General features: G+C 52.3%; 1 protein-coding gene across 2 annotated transcripts in view; it reads left to right on the top strand.

Annotated features, from left to right (window-relative positions):
• The first annotated feature begins 551 nt into the window (after window positions 1-551).
• Window positions 552-14,360, top strand: part of PLEKHD1 (pleckstrin homology and coiled-coil domain containing D1) — a 36,354-nt gene continuing 22,545 nt past the window's right edge. Inside the window, exon 1 of one of the 2 annotated variants that reach the window (XM_017516508.2) lies at window positions 552-968. In XM_017516508.2, coding sequence (XP_017371997.1) covers window positions 820-968 — 149 coding nt within the window. In that variant the 5' untranslated portion in view covers window positions 552-819. The remainder of the gene's footprint in view (window positions 969-14,360) is intronic. The other variant, XM_017516509.2, reaches the window with a different exon arrangement.

Genomic DNA, 14,360 nt, shown 5'->3' with positions numbered 1-14,360 from the left:
AGGGGGCGGGAGGGGCACCCAGCCTTGATGGAGACCCTCCCCGGGCGGGCACTTCGGGCACTTCCCGAGGTCTTACCGGCCACCCGCCTGCCCGGGGAGGCGCCAGCACCCGGCATCGCCACTTCACTAGGGAAAAGCCGGGCCGCCACAGTTCCCGGAGCCACAGGGACTGCGGTGCAATTCCAGGCCGGGTGTGCGACCCCCCGCCCTCGCTCTGTCCTCTCCTCCAGCCTGAGGCGAGCAGATGTCTGCAGGAGTACCTCCGAGCCCCTCCCAAGGCGGACTTGGTCCCCGTCTCCAAGTCGGCGCTGCACGCCGAGGGGGACCCCGGGGTGGGGTTGGGCGCACGGGGTGGGGGCGGGGACGCTCTGCGGCAGGGTCCCCGGACCCTGCGACCCGCCGGGACCTTCGGGACGCACGAAGCCCGGCCCTCCAGCCGGCGCCCGCCCTGATTGGCGCCCGCGGCAGGCCTCCCGCCGGCTCACCTGCCACTCCCAGCCAATCGCGGCCACCAGAATTGGGGCTGTCGCCGGGGGGAGGGAGACGTGCCGCGGGCCCAAGGCTGAGCCGCCCTCCCTGCCGAGTTCCCGTCCGGCCCTCGGCAATCCCAAGCCCCAGCCGCCGGCTGCGCGCCCCGCGCCCCCTTCTCACCACGTCTTTCCTCCCGCGCGCTTTGATGCGGCAGCTTCGGACCGGGGCAGCTCCGCTTCTCAGATCGCTGGGACCCTCCCCGACGGCTCCGCCTTCGCCCCTCGCCCTGTGTCCCTGCCGATCCCGGGGAGGTGGGGTCCGGGCCAGTCACAGCCCCGCTGAGGCAGCATGTTCACGTCCAAGTCCAACTCGGTGTCTCCCTCGCCGTCCCTGGAGCAGGCCGACTCGGACGCGCTGGACATCAGCACCAAAGTGCAGCTCTACGGCGTGCTGTGGAAGCGGCCTTTCGGGAGGCCGTCGGCCAAGTGGTCCCGGCGGTGAGTGCCCCCCCACCGCGCCCCAACGGGACCGCCGGGAGAGAGCCCCGGGCCTTGGCACCCCTCTCACCCCCTTCAGTAGCCGTCCTGCCTCTGCCTTCCTGTGTGACCTTGGCGTCACCCCGTTTCACTCTACACTGGCTCCCGCCGGAAGATGTGGACCTTAGTCTGGGCCAGGACAACGGGGATGGGACCCCTGCCCTGGGGCGGTGGCGAATTGTCTATGGAATGAACCTGAGCCTCGAGTGGGAACGCTGGGTGTGGGCAGAAGAGACCGTGGCCGGGGTGGGATCCCAGCTGGGTCAGGTCAGGTCAGACTGAGGCGAGGGAGAAACTCCATCTCTAGCCAAAGATGAAAAAGATGCCCTCCTGGGACCCCCCACTGGCAATTCCATCATCTTCACAACCCCTCACCCAGGCCGGGAGGACCAGGCCTAGTCTCCCTCCCACCAACCACCCACCCTTACACAGAGAGGGACCTGGTGCTTCTGAAAGGCTCAGGACAGGGAGGGAGGAAGGGCCAGGAAGGGTGCTTGTCCCTGGGGAAGTGACCTTGGCAACCCCTCCAGCTGTCCCTTGAAATGATTTTTTTAACAGTGAGCACAGGGAAAAGAGATTCCAGTGCTTCAGGTGGAAGAGCTGGAAAGGAGGGAGTCAGCTTGAGTGAGGTAGGGGATAGATTGGTCCTGCCAAGTCTTGATCCTTTGCAAGGGATGATGGGGAGAAACCGGGTAGTCCCAGACATCCTTCAGCACCAGCTGCCTGGTCCCCAGCACAGAGGTGACTCCCCAACATCGGTAGCCACTCTCCACTTACAAATGAGCCAGGGAGGTATTGGGAGAAGAGGGGGTTCACAGCCCTGGACTTGCAGGAAGCTCCCAACTGGCTGCAGGTGCTGTGGGCCATTTTCTCAACAGTTTCCACTCTCCAGTCAATTTCAGTTCTGAGATTTACTACTGGTGTGGCCTGGAGAACGCAAACCCTGTCCAGCCCTTCCCTGGAGGTGTGACCCTTCCCGGAAACCAGGGGTATCCAGATGCCCCTTCCCCATCCCACACTACGAGTCTGCCCCTGAGCAGAGGGGGGCCTCCAGTGTTCCTAGGACCACAGATCACATGGATGTGGTAGTGGGGGATACTGATGTTCTGTTCTGATGAATAATTTAATGTTTCTAGAAGACTGCAGAACAAATGGAGCCATGGACAGTATCTCACATTTTACATCTCTGGTTTCATGTTGTTTTATTACTTCTGACAGGTTTCTCTCTAGGATTTAATGGAATACAGGCTCCTTGAGTTCCTCTGAGGTTGAGCTTATCTCTGACTCCCTAAATGGAGGCTTGGAGCAGCACGGAGAGTATTTGGGGAGCTTCCAGGGTTGTGCTATGTGAGCTACAGCCCCCAGGGGCCAGAAGCAGCCTTGTCTGTGCCAAGGCACTCGAGTTGGGGTGGAAAGACTGTGTGTAGATTCAAGTGCAGAATATCTTCCCCCAGCACCCATCTCTCTTCTGCCTTAGCAGTTCCAGATAGCCAATCTTTCTTTTCCATTGGGTCTGGCTGCTATTCTGGGTCCTGTCAACCAAGACTTCTCTTGCCAGACATTTTCATCTGACTGCATCCCTAGAAAATGCTAGGTGCCTGTGATCCCCCAGGGTCAGGTGTACAGGCCATAGGACCCCAGCAAAAGCACAGTGGTGGTGCCAAAGAGGCTTGGAGAGGTTTAGTGTCCCCCACCCAGAGACTCTACATCTTCTCCATCCACTACCGTGGTCCCCACAGCCACCCAAAAACTACCCAATCAGAATCCGAACAGCATGTATGCTCTGCAAATACAGCTTCAAGTCAAGTCCTCTATTCCCCCTTCTAAGGAGATTGTTACCTGGGTAGAAATTCCTTTGTAGGAATTCTGGAGCTACCACTGTACAAAGACTACCCCTCACCTGGGGTTCAAGAAAGAACTAACATCCCACCTACCCACTCTAGGCCTCTGTGCTCACAGTTCTGGGAATACACAACACACACACACACACACACACACACACACACACACACACACACACACACATGCTATTTAGCCTTGGATCAGTGACAGAGCCAGCCAGAGAGGCCCTGGGTATGAGGGAGAATGATGCTCAGCCCCTCTCATTTCCCATCAGGGCCCCCTGGGCCCCACCTTCCCATCTGCAAAGTGGAGTCTCAGGTCAGCTAATTAGCAGCCACAGGAAGACTTGGGGACAGAGCAGCTCAGGGCCGCCACTGCAGAGCCTTGCCATTAGGGCGATCGATGGCTGGGGCAGCTGAGGGGAGGGGGCCTGAAAAGGCTTGTTGCTGCATTAATAAAGAATGGGCTGGATAGAACTGGCTGTGGCCGGCTGGGTTCTGTAAAACCTTTTCCGCTCAGGGTCGGTCTTAGGACCTGTGCCTCCAGCCTCCACTGCCCAAGCAGCTGTGCCTGCCTGGGGTGGGAAGATACCCTTGAGCTGAAGGGTCAACTTACGTCCTGTGGACAACAAAACGGGCAGGGAATCAAAGCATTAATTAGCAGAGATCAAATAATCTGGGAGAGGTGTCTAGAAGGGAAGGCTGTTGACTGTGTCCTCACCTTGGTCTGTGAGCAGTGGAGACAGAAGTGCCAAGACCTGGCAAAGACCTGGGCAGTGCCAAGACAAAGAGGAAGGGAGTGGGGGGTCTCGCCTCAACCAGTGTTGTGTTGTAGGGGCTTGGGCTCGGCTAATTCTTTCCTGAGATTGAATGCATTTGCCAGCCTTCTATTCCCTCTCCCAAATCCCTCCTGAACACCTCCCAAGGCTAGAGCCCTTGAGAGAAGGACGTACACACTTCCTTCCCGCAGCAGGAGCATCTATACTCCTCCTCACCCCTCCTTCTCCCCATGGGCAAGGTAGCCAGTAGGTCCTGAGCTCAGCCGAGTAGTTTACTCTTGCAGAACATTAGTGGGTCCCTGACGCGGGGAGCTAAGATTCATGGTGTCCACCCAGTGCCAGGAGAGCCGTGGAGACAGTGACCATGTGTCCCAAATCTCAGGCCACAACCTGCACAGTGTATAAAGATTATCTGCGCAGATGAGGGTCACCATACCAAAAAGACTTGAGGAGACTTTCTTCCCACAGAGATTTGGGGCCCAGGGTTTTGACTTTGGTTCTCAGCACTGCTTTGCAGAGGTGACACCAATGCAGAGCTTTCCCAGAGCAGAGAGAAGAGCTTAGCATGTCCGCACCATGGCACCAGGCTCAGCCTCACCCTGGTGACACTGGGGTTTGGTCTCACATTCTGGCACCCCTGGCATCCCCCTAAGCTGGCTGTGTGAGGTGTCCCCAAGCACAGTTGTAACTTTTCTGCTGTGGAGGATGCCTCCAGGACGCTCTTTAAAAAATAAACTTCTATTCTTCAAACTTCTACCAGAGTGGCAACATAAGGTGTGGGGAACAGTGACCGGGTGGCAGATGAGGGGCAGGGATGTTCTGCTAATGGGAGTGATAGTCTGGGGAGGGACAGAGCAGAGGAGCTCTTTCAGCATTGATGAAGAAGGACTTGGGGAACAGTGTCTCTGCCTCCAGAAAAAAAAATAGTGACCAAATTACTTCTTCTGAAGATTTCATAGTGTTTTTCACTCTCTGGCTCCTTGTTCCAGAGCTGCTCTCCCAAGCCCACTGACAGGAAACTGAGGCACAGAGGCAGGGGAAGTTGCCTTTTCTAAGTCTCCTCAGGTTCCTCTGCACGCCACCCTCTCTCCTTTCTGTGGTGGTAGTATCCAGGTTACAAGGAATCCTTGGGTTAGGGAGATGGGCACACTCTAGGGATCACACAGCCATAAATGAAATGATACATATCAGTCAGGCTTCACTGGGGCCATATGATTATTTACCCAGGCCAGGTCTGCCAAAGTTAAGTGAGTTAATTGTGCAAAGAAGTAACCCTTTTTTTCCCACCCAGTCCCCAAGGAGCTGCCCTCAGTGGCTATTGATGTCCTATTTGAAAATGAATCTCACCTGTGTGTGGGCCAGACCTGAAGCTTGCAGACAGTTCATCTTCCTTATCTCCAGGGCTTAAAAATAACAAAGTAATTGCTTCTGAGAGCAGCTGTGGGTGTGGTAGAAAGTGAATCTAAGGCCGGGCATGGTGATCACACCTGTAATCCCAGCACTTTGAAAGGGTGAGGTGGGTGAAGCACTTGGGGTCAGGAGTTGGAGATCAGCCTGGCCAACATGCTGAAATGCTGTCTCTACTAAAAATACAAAAATTAGCCAGGTGTGGTGGTGGGTGACTGTAATCCCATCTACTGAGGAGGCTGAGGCAGGAGAAACGCTTGAACCTGGGAGGTGAGGGTTGCAGTGAGCCGAGATTGCGCCACTGCACTCCAGCCTGTGACACAGCAATACTCCATCTCAAGAGAAAGAAAGAAAGAGAGGGAGGGAGGGAGGAAGGAAAGAAGGAAGGAAGGAAGGAAGGAAGGAAGGAAGGAAGGAAGGAAGGAAGGAAGGAAGGAAGGAAGGAAGGAAGGAAGGGGGGAGAGAAAAGAAAAGAGAAAGTGAATCTAGGATTAGAGGCAGCTGCTCCAAGTTCCAGCTCCAGCTCTGCCAATAACCAACTGCATGATACAGGCTGTGGCATTTTACGCCACTGGCCAGCAGTATCTCATCTATAGAGCAGGGGTTGGATGGGTCAAATTGTGTGCCACAGATAACCACAGAGGTGCCTTTAGTCTATTATAAGGGAATGGGGAACAAACAGGGGTACAGCTCCAAGACTCCCTGCCCACTTCAAGCAGTACCTCTGCATTGTTATATGGGGTTTTTTTTTCTTTTGAGACAGAGTCTCCTGTCACTCAGGCTGCAGTGCAATGGCTTGATCTCAGTTCACTGCAACCTCCACCTTTCAGGTTCAAGTGATTCTCATCCCTCAGTCTCCTGAGTAGCTGGAATTACAGGCATGCACCACCATGCCTGGCTAATTTTTGTGTTTTTTAGTAGAGATGGGGTTTTGCCATGTTGGCCAGGCTGGTCTCGAACTCCTGACTTCAGGTGACATGCCCACCTCAGCCTCCCAAAGTGCTGGGATTACAGGCGTGAGGCACCTATTACATGTTTCACACCAGCAGTCCCCAACCTTTTTGGTACCAGGTGCCATGAATGGTTTCATGGAAGATGATTTTTCCAAGGACAGGGAGTGGGGGTGGGGTGGTTTCATCAGGTGTTAGATTCTCAGAATAAGTGTGCAACCTAGATCCCTCGCCAGGCAGTTTATACTAGGGTTTGTGCTCCTATGAGAATCTCACGCTGCCGCTGATCTGACAGGCGGCAGAGCTTAGGCGGCAAAGCCAGCCATGGGGAGAAGCTATAAACACAGAATACGCTTCACCTGCTCACCTGCTGTGTGACCTGGTTCCTAACAGGCCTTGGACTGGTACTGGTCCAGGGCCCAGGGGTTGAGGACCCTGTGTTACACATCACAGTTGTCTCACTGTTGTTGGAATAGTTTGGCTAAGTTTTTTGAACCCCCTTGGACTTGATAATCTCTCTGAACTTTAATGTGTCATGACTCATGCATTTCACAGATAGGATTCCTGCTGTTCTGCCATCTTAGACTGGATGCCAGATAAGACACACAGGCCAGGATGAGCATTTCCTGAGCACACCAGGCCACCCAGAATGGACACAAGGGGCACATACTGGGGGCTGTGTCATGTCCACCTTCCTTCTGCCAGTTCTGAAAAGGTCACTTCTGAGGGCAGTCCTTCTCCAGCTCCACCCCTTACATAGCTATTCGCAGTATCCAGGGGGCTCAGAAAGGAGGGAGACTGGCTGTTGTGCCTGGGGAAGAGGGGGAAGCCAGGCTGGAAGTTCGCCTTCTTGGGAAAAAATGTAACTCGTGTATAACTCACACATCCACTGGGCTCTTGCTGCCCTCCTGAGAGTGAGATAAATTTGGTCCCAAGACCAAATCCCGTATCTAAGGGAAGTCTAAAATCCGTACCAGGGTTTCTGCGAATCCCCAAGAGGCTCTAAACTAGTTTCTTTGTTTATGGATTAATTTGCTGACCAATGTATGCGGTCCTTGTCACACAACCAGAGGTGGAACTCAGCTTCTCTTCCTCAGTTTTTCCGGCCTTCCACGCTGCTGTATAAACACAGCAGCCTCTCATTCAAGGTATTATGAGTCTAGCAGCCTATCCCGAAGGGAAACTGTGGCAAAGAGGAGGGCACAGGAGGTATTTAAATTACAGAAGCACAAACATCTTCAAATTGAGTGTTAGCTCCCTGGTAGGCACCCCACCTCACTGTCACCAGAGATGATGTCACCACTGTCTCGACTCTAGGATCATCACTCTCTTGGCTTTTGCATCCTCCCAGGATCCTCCCTCCTCTGCACCGTCCCAACACTTGTCCTCCCCACTGTCCTCCAGGGTTTACGCCAGATTCAAATTTCTTTCACTCTGTTATGCAAGGCCCTTTCTAGCTCCTATTCCTAAACTCAGTGGCATTTGCATCTCCCAACATTAGAGGGCTCAGCAGAGTGGATAGGCCTTTCTTTAACAAGATCTTCCCACCGTAGAAGATACTTGTGGGTCTAGATAACATTTTCCTTGGCTCCAGCTGGACTCATCATGAGGCAGTGGTGACCAACAAGCTCTGGTTGAGCCCTTGTTGCACTCAGAGCACTGGCGTGGGGGGCAGAAGATGGGGACAAAGCTAAAGCTTAAGAAAATCCTTCTTGGGTTGCCTAATTCATGTTGGATGGCACCTGTGCAACTCTGTGACCCAAGCTAGTGTCCTGGTCATCGTGTCATCCCAGCTCTGCTCACCCTGCCCTTATCTAACTATTCTATGAGCCTTGCTGATGTGTACCTCCCAATAACTTTAATTTTCCCTTTGCCTGGTTGTGGACTTCCCCATGTCTAAAACTATAATATGACCTTACAAGTGCACTATTTGAAACTTGCTGGCAGCTCTCCTTGTCTGCAGGAAGAAGTCCAGCATCTTCACATGGACTGCACACTCTGCCCTGCTCTGTCTCTGGTCTTTTACCTTAACTCACTCCTTACTGCACCTCCTCTGCACCACTGCCCACCCTTTACACTTTCTGCCAATAATGACAGATATATTTTTATGACGTTGAACATACTATTCTTTGCCTATGTTGTTCCCCCTCTCTGGAATAGATCCCTCCCTCTTCCATTTCCTCCCAAATTCCCAAGATACTCCTATTCATTCTTCAAAGCTCTGCTTAGTTGTCACATCTTGGGGAGCTCGCTTGGCTGGACCCCTAAACCATTGATTCTTCCCTGGTCTTCACTATTCCTGTACCTTACGTAAACTTACAATGTTGCAATATATTATGGCACATTACAATGTTGCAGCATACTCTCCTGGTGTCTTTCAAAGTTACAGTGTACCGTAGTACGTCACAATGTTGCAGTGTACTCTCCTGCTGTGTTGCAAAGTTACAGTGTACTATAGTATGTTACAATGTTGCAGTGTACTCTCCTGGTATGTTACAAAGTTAAAGCCTACCCTGGTGCTTTACAATGTTGCGGTGTATGCTTCTGGTGTTTTACAACTATCCTAGCTTCCCTTTCCCAGTTGTATGATCTGGGACACATTACTTCTCTATGCCCCAGTTTCCTCACCTACCTCATGTGAGGAGTGAATGAGTTAGCACAGTACTGTTCCTAGAGCAGTGTTTAGCACCTAGCACAAAGGAGGAGCTTGATAAACATTATGTTTTTTGCTTTTGTTTTTTGGGGTCTTTTGAGATAGAGTCTTGCTTTGTGGCGCAGGCTGGAGTGGAGTGGCATGATTACAGCTCACTGTAACCTCCACCTCCTGGTCTCAAGCAATACTCCTCCCTCAGCAATACTCCTACCTCAGTATTACGGCTCACTGTAACCTCACTGAGGTAGGGTGAGCCATAATACTCCTACCTCCCAAGTAGCTGGGACCACAGGCACAAGCTACCATATCCAGCTAATTTTTAAATTGTTTGTTGAGGCAGAGTCTCCCTATGTTGCCCAGGGTGGTCTGGACCCCTGGGATCAAGTGATCCTTCTGCCTTGGCCCCCCAAAGTACTGGGATTGCAGGCATGAGCCACCATACCCGGCCAAAATTAGCTATTTTAAAAATGATTGGTTTCTACACTCTCTCCTTCTTTTGACTATCAGCTACTTGAGGTCAGCAAATCATCAAGCTCCAGGGCCCAGCGTAGCACCCGGCTGTACTAGGGGAATCATTCATTCTCTCTGACGTGAGCTGACCAGCAGCTTGCAGTCACTCTGCAGAGATAGCAGAGATACCTCTCTCATGCTCTGGGCTTCACCCCAACGCATGGGGACAAACGAGGGTCACAGCTGATGGGCAAAGCTGCTCCCAGGGCTGATGTTGGGTCTGGAAGGAGGGATGGACTTCAGACAGGGGGCAGGGGGAAGCAGCAGATGCAGGGATAAGCCATGTGTTGGGAGCACAGGGAGCTGGCCAGCTGGGCTGGAGCCAAGAGCTCCCTCCAGTAGCAGCCATGTGAGCACGAATGGAAAAAGAGGTCAGGGGAGACTGCAGCTTGTTGTTATTGAGTCTGAACCCAATCATCATCATCATAATTATCATAAAAGTAATCATTTGTTAAATATTTACCACCATGTTCTAAGTCTTTAGGGGAGCATTATCCTGACAGCCCTATGAAATATAGGTATTATTATTATTATCCTGAAGTTGCACAGGGGGGGACCTGAGACCTAAAGCTATTGTCACTTGTCCCGGTCACATTGCCGGTCTGTGGCAGAGTTCTAACACTGGCGACCCCAACCTGAAACTTATGGCCTCTGGCCCATCTGTTTCCTGGCCAGGAGCTGGATGGAGCAGCTCCTTAGGCAGTGACTGTGGGAAGTAGGTATAGGGACTACAGTCCATGGGTTCCAATCCTGGCTCCACCTCTGCCCTAGGGGTGTGGCGTGGCATACACTATTTTGCCTCTAAGCCTCAGTTACCTTATTTGTGAAGTGAGAATAATTGAGAATAAAATGCCCAACCCTCCACAGTTGTGATGTGGATCAAATACATGTGGAGCCCTTAGTACAGGAGCCAATGCATGAGGTCAGCTGCAGAAACGGTGGCCATCCTTAGCCCTTGGGCACAGCCAGATCAACTGCACAGGGCCTGAAGAGAGGTGGCCCCTGGCTTCCAGTCAGAATGAGAGTGTTGGAGAACAAAAGGACTTTGGAAGAAGGGGTGGGAAGAGGAAGTGTTCCTCAGTGCAGGAAACTGGGGTTCTGGGAAGCTGCCTGCTGAGAAGACGCTGAGAAGAGGCAGCTGGAATAGCAGGGCTGTTGCTGAGATAGATTTGTAAGCAAGGCCAGACCTGTGGGTCCTATAAGTGTGTTTGCCATATGAGCCCTTCGTTGGCCAGAACTCATTCCTGCCAGCCAAGCCATCGTCCTCCTCCTGCAGGTCCAAGCTAGCCCCCCTCCCTTGACCCCCACTTCCACCCAAGCCAACCTGGGGACAGCTGCAGCCAGGCTGGGTATGGCATGTGTGACATGTGGGCCTTTTACAATCCCTGGCCTGCACAGGACAAAGGCTACCCTGAGCGTCCACCTTCCTTCCCCTGCCTCTGTCTATGCTGTTCTTCAGAAGCATGAGGAAAAGAAGGGGCATGACATTAGGGGACACCTTCCATGTGCCAGGCAAGTGCTGAGAGCTTTACATGTCTCCATCCACCGGATCCTCTCTTGCCCCCTAACAATATGTGGCAATAGCCCCTAATGAATCCCCCTGCCTTTACCCTGACAATCTGCCCTCAACACAGCAGATGAGCCTTTTACAGCATAAGCCAGGTCCCTTCTGCTTAAAGCCCTCCAGTGGCTGCCTCTCTTACTCCGAGAACAAGCCAGCCTCTGCCAATTAGTGCTGTGACCTTCAGCAAGTCTTGCCACCTCTCTGCTTCATTTCTGCTCACATAAAATGCAGAGAACATTTCTCTCATGGCATCATTGTGAGTGGTGTTAAGTTCATTAACAGCAGTAACTGCTTGGAATGAGATGTGGCTTGTGGTAAGCACCAAATAAATTTGGCTCAATGATTATTGTCATTACCATAATAGAGCCCTCTGCAATCTGGCCCCACTGCTGCAGCCTCTCAGTTCCATGAGAGCTAGGCATACTTCCTGCCTCAGGGCCTTTGCACATGCAGCTCCTCTGGCAGAAACGCCTTTCCTCCCCTTAAAGATTACCTTCTTAACTAGGCTCGCCCTGAACACCCTCTTTAATATGGTCCCGTGCCCACTCCCAATCCCCCTTAACCTGCTTTATTTTCCTCCATAGCACATATCAGCATCTGGCATATGACATCCCTATGTCTCATTCATTCACCCTCTGACACCCACTACATGCAAGTAGTGTAAGCTCCATGAAGACAGGGATTTTTGTCTGTCTTGCTCACAACTGTATCTCCAACACCTACAGCAGCGCTTGGCACAGAGTGGCAACCCAGTAATTATTTGTTGAATCAATGGAGGAATCTTTACAACAGCCCTAAGAAATGGTTTTCATACCCCCATTTTATAGAGGAAGAAAGGGGGCTTAGTAAGTCTGAGTTTGCCTGAGGCCGCAGCTTGAAGGAAGGGTGTCAGTGGACCCCAGAGCCCTGCGCCCTCCTTGTCATGTGTCTAATGATTGTCTGCCCACCCACTTCCCAGCCCTGGCACAGTGCTTTGCCCTCAGTGAGAGGGGCTCTGCAAGTGGCAGGAAGGCAGGAAGGTATTTATTTGTTTCAGTCAGCTTGGGCTACTATAACAAAATGCCATAGACTGGGTGGCTTAAACCCTGGCAGTGTATTTGGCCACAGTTCTGGAGGCTGAGTCTGAGATCAAGTTGCCAGCATGGTCAGGTTCTGATGAGGGCACCTGTTCCTGGCGTGCAGATGGCCACCTTCTCAATATGTCCTCGCATGGTGGAGGAAGAGGAAAAAGAGGGTGAGAGAGAGTTGATTTATTTATTTTTACAACAGAGTCTTGGTCTGTCAGCCAGGCTGGAGGCCAGCCTGGAGTACAGTGGGGTGCCATCACAGCAAACTGCAGCCTTGAAATCCTAGACTCAAGTGATCCTCTCACTCAGCCTCCTGAGTAGCTAGAACCACAGGCATGTACCAACACGCCCAGCTAAGTTGTTTGTTTGGTTTTTGTTTTTGTTTTTGTTTTTGTTTTTGTTTTTGTTTTGTAGAGACAAGGCCTTGTTATGTTGCCCAGGCTGGTCTTGAGCTCCTGGGCTCAAGTAATCCTCCTGCTTCAGCCTCCCAAAGTGTCATGATTACAGATGTGAGCTACTGCATCCAGCCAGGAAGGGGAGCTCTTCTTCTTCTCCTCCTCCCCCTCCTCCTTTCTTTTTCTTCTTAGAGTCTTGCTCTGTCACCAAGCTGGGGTGCAGTGGTGCGATCTTGGCTTACTGCAACCTCTGTCTCCCAGGTTCAAGCGATTCTCCTGCCTCAGCCTCCTCCCCTACTCCCAAGTAGCTGGGACTACAGGTGTGTGCCACCATGCTGGACTAATTTCTATATTTTTAGTAGAGACAGGGTTTCACCATGTTGGCCAGGATGGTCTCGATCTCTTGACCTGGTGATCCACCCACCTGAGCCTCCCAAAGTGCTGGGATTACAGGAGTGAAAGAGAGCTCTTCTTATAAGGCCACAGTCCTATTGGCTTAGAGCCCTACCCTTATGACCTTTGTTAACATTAATTACCTCCTAGAGACCTTATCTCCAAATACAGTCATATGTGGGGTTAGGGCTTGAACATATGAATGTTGAGGAGACGTACTGGATCCATAGCAGTATTTCCAAAGCCATTGAGAGGAGGCTGTAGCCCTGGAGACAGTCCTGTGCTGCTTCCTGCAGTGATTGTATTCAGACCACGGAATGCATCACTCAGCCCTGTCCTGAGTCCTCTGCAGATTGGCAGGGTGATGAGCACAATCTCATTTGACCCTGAAAATAACCACATTAGGTAGTTGTTATTGTCCCCATTCTACAGGTAAAGAAACTAAGGCTCAAAAGGAAAGCTGACTTGCCCATGGACCCCCAATCCCAGCTGGAAAATGTCAGGTCTCTCTGATGCCAAAGCCTATGTTCTTAACTGCTCTGTGAAATTCCCATGGAACAGCCAGGGAACATCTACCTGGGCCCATAAGGCTGAAGTGGGATGGACCTGCCCTCCAGGAGCCTGATGCCCCGTCGGGACGAGATGCACACATGGCATGGGGCAGTGGGCCTAAGTGCCAAGTGCAGGCCCTGCTAGCAAGTGCTGAAGAAGCCCAGACATCAGTGTGGGCTGGGAAGGTCACTGGGGTGAGAAGGGCCCCCCTGGTTGAAGAGCAAGAAGGAGGGCATTCCAGGCCAAGCCGCACAATCTTCACATGCAGGACCCCACAAGTATAGTGGGCAGGGGACAGTGAACTCTGCAGTTTCCTGGAGGGCAGATAGGCTGAAGGGCAGATGTGGCAGGAAAGCTGAGAGGTGGGCAGAGTTGCTGGCAGGTGCTGACAGGCCTGGAATGTCACTGAGGTTCTGCAGCAGGTCTTATTCACATGCTCTTTCTGTACTGGGGCAAGAAAGGCGTGGGGAGAGAGTTGGCATTCGTAGGGTATCAACCCTGAGCAGGGTCCACAGGGCTGTGTTTGTTATATGGCCGGGCAGAGAGGGCCGGTTCAGGTAAAGAAAATGGGGCTGCGTGTGGTGGTTCAGCCTGTAATCCCAGCATTTTGGGAGGCTGAGGCAAGAGGGTCACTTGAGGCCAAGAGTTCGAGGCCATTCTGGGCAACATAGAAAGACCCTGTTTCTATTTTATTTTATTTTATTAGACAGTCTCACTCTATCACCCAGGTTGGAGTGCAGTGACGCGATCTGGGCTCACTGCAACCTCCACCTTCGGGATTCAAGAGATTCTCCTGCCTCAGCCTCCCCAGTAGCTGGAATTACAGATGTGAGCCAACACATCCAACTGATTTTTGTATTTTTAGTAAAGATGGCGTTTCACCATGTTAGCCAGGCTGGTGTCAGACTCCTGACCTCAAGTGGTCCACTCACCTCAGCCTCCCAAAGTCCTGGGATTATAGGTGTGAGCCACCACACCCAGCCTTCTATTTTTAAAAAAGAAAAGAAAATTGGTTGGTATGAGGCTCACACCAAAGCACAGAGCTGAGCTTCACCTTCCTCAGATGGCAGCTGCCAGCAGCCCAGGCCTGCCTCACCCAGCAGCAGGGGCCTTAGGAAAGATCGTGTGGCTTGGGTTACCTTCAGAGGTTCACTGACGTCGCCATGCTCACCAGCAAGGTTGCTTGTTTCTTTCTCTCTTTCCTTCCTTCCTTCCTTCCTTCCTTCCTTCCTTCCTTCCTTC

The sequence above is a fragment of the Cebus imitator genome, unplaced genomic scaffold (genome assembly GCF_001604975.1).
Source record: "Cebus imitator isolate Cc_AM_T3 unplaced genomic scaffold, Cebus_imitator-1.0 Scaffold590, whole genome shotgun sequence".
Taxonomy (NCBI): Eukaryota; Metazoa; Chordata; class Mammalia; order Primates; family Cebidae; genus Cebus; species Cebus imitator.
The sequence above is the reverse complement of the archived record's forward strand: the minus strand, read 5'-3'. Positions and strand labels throughout refer to the sequence as shown.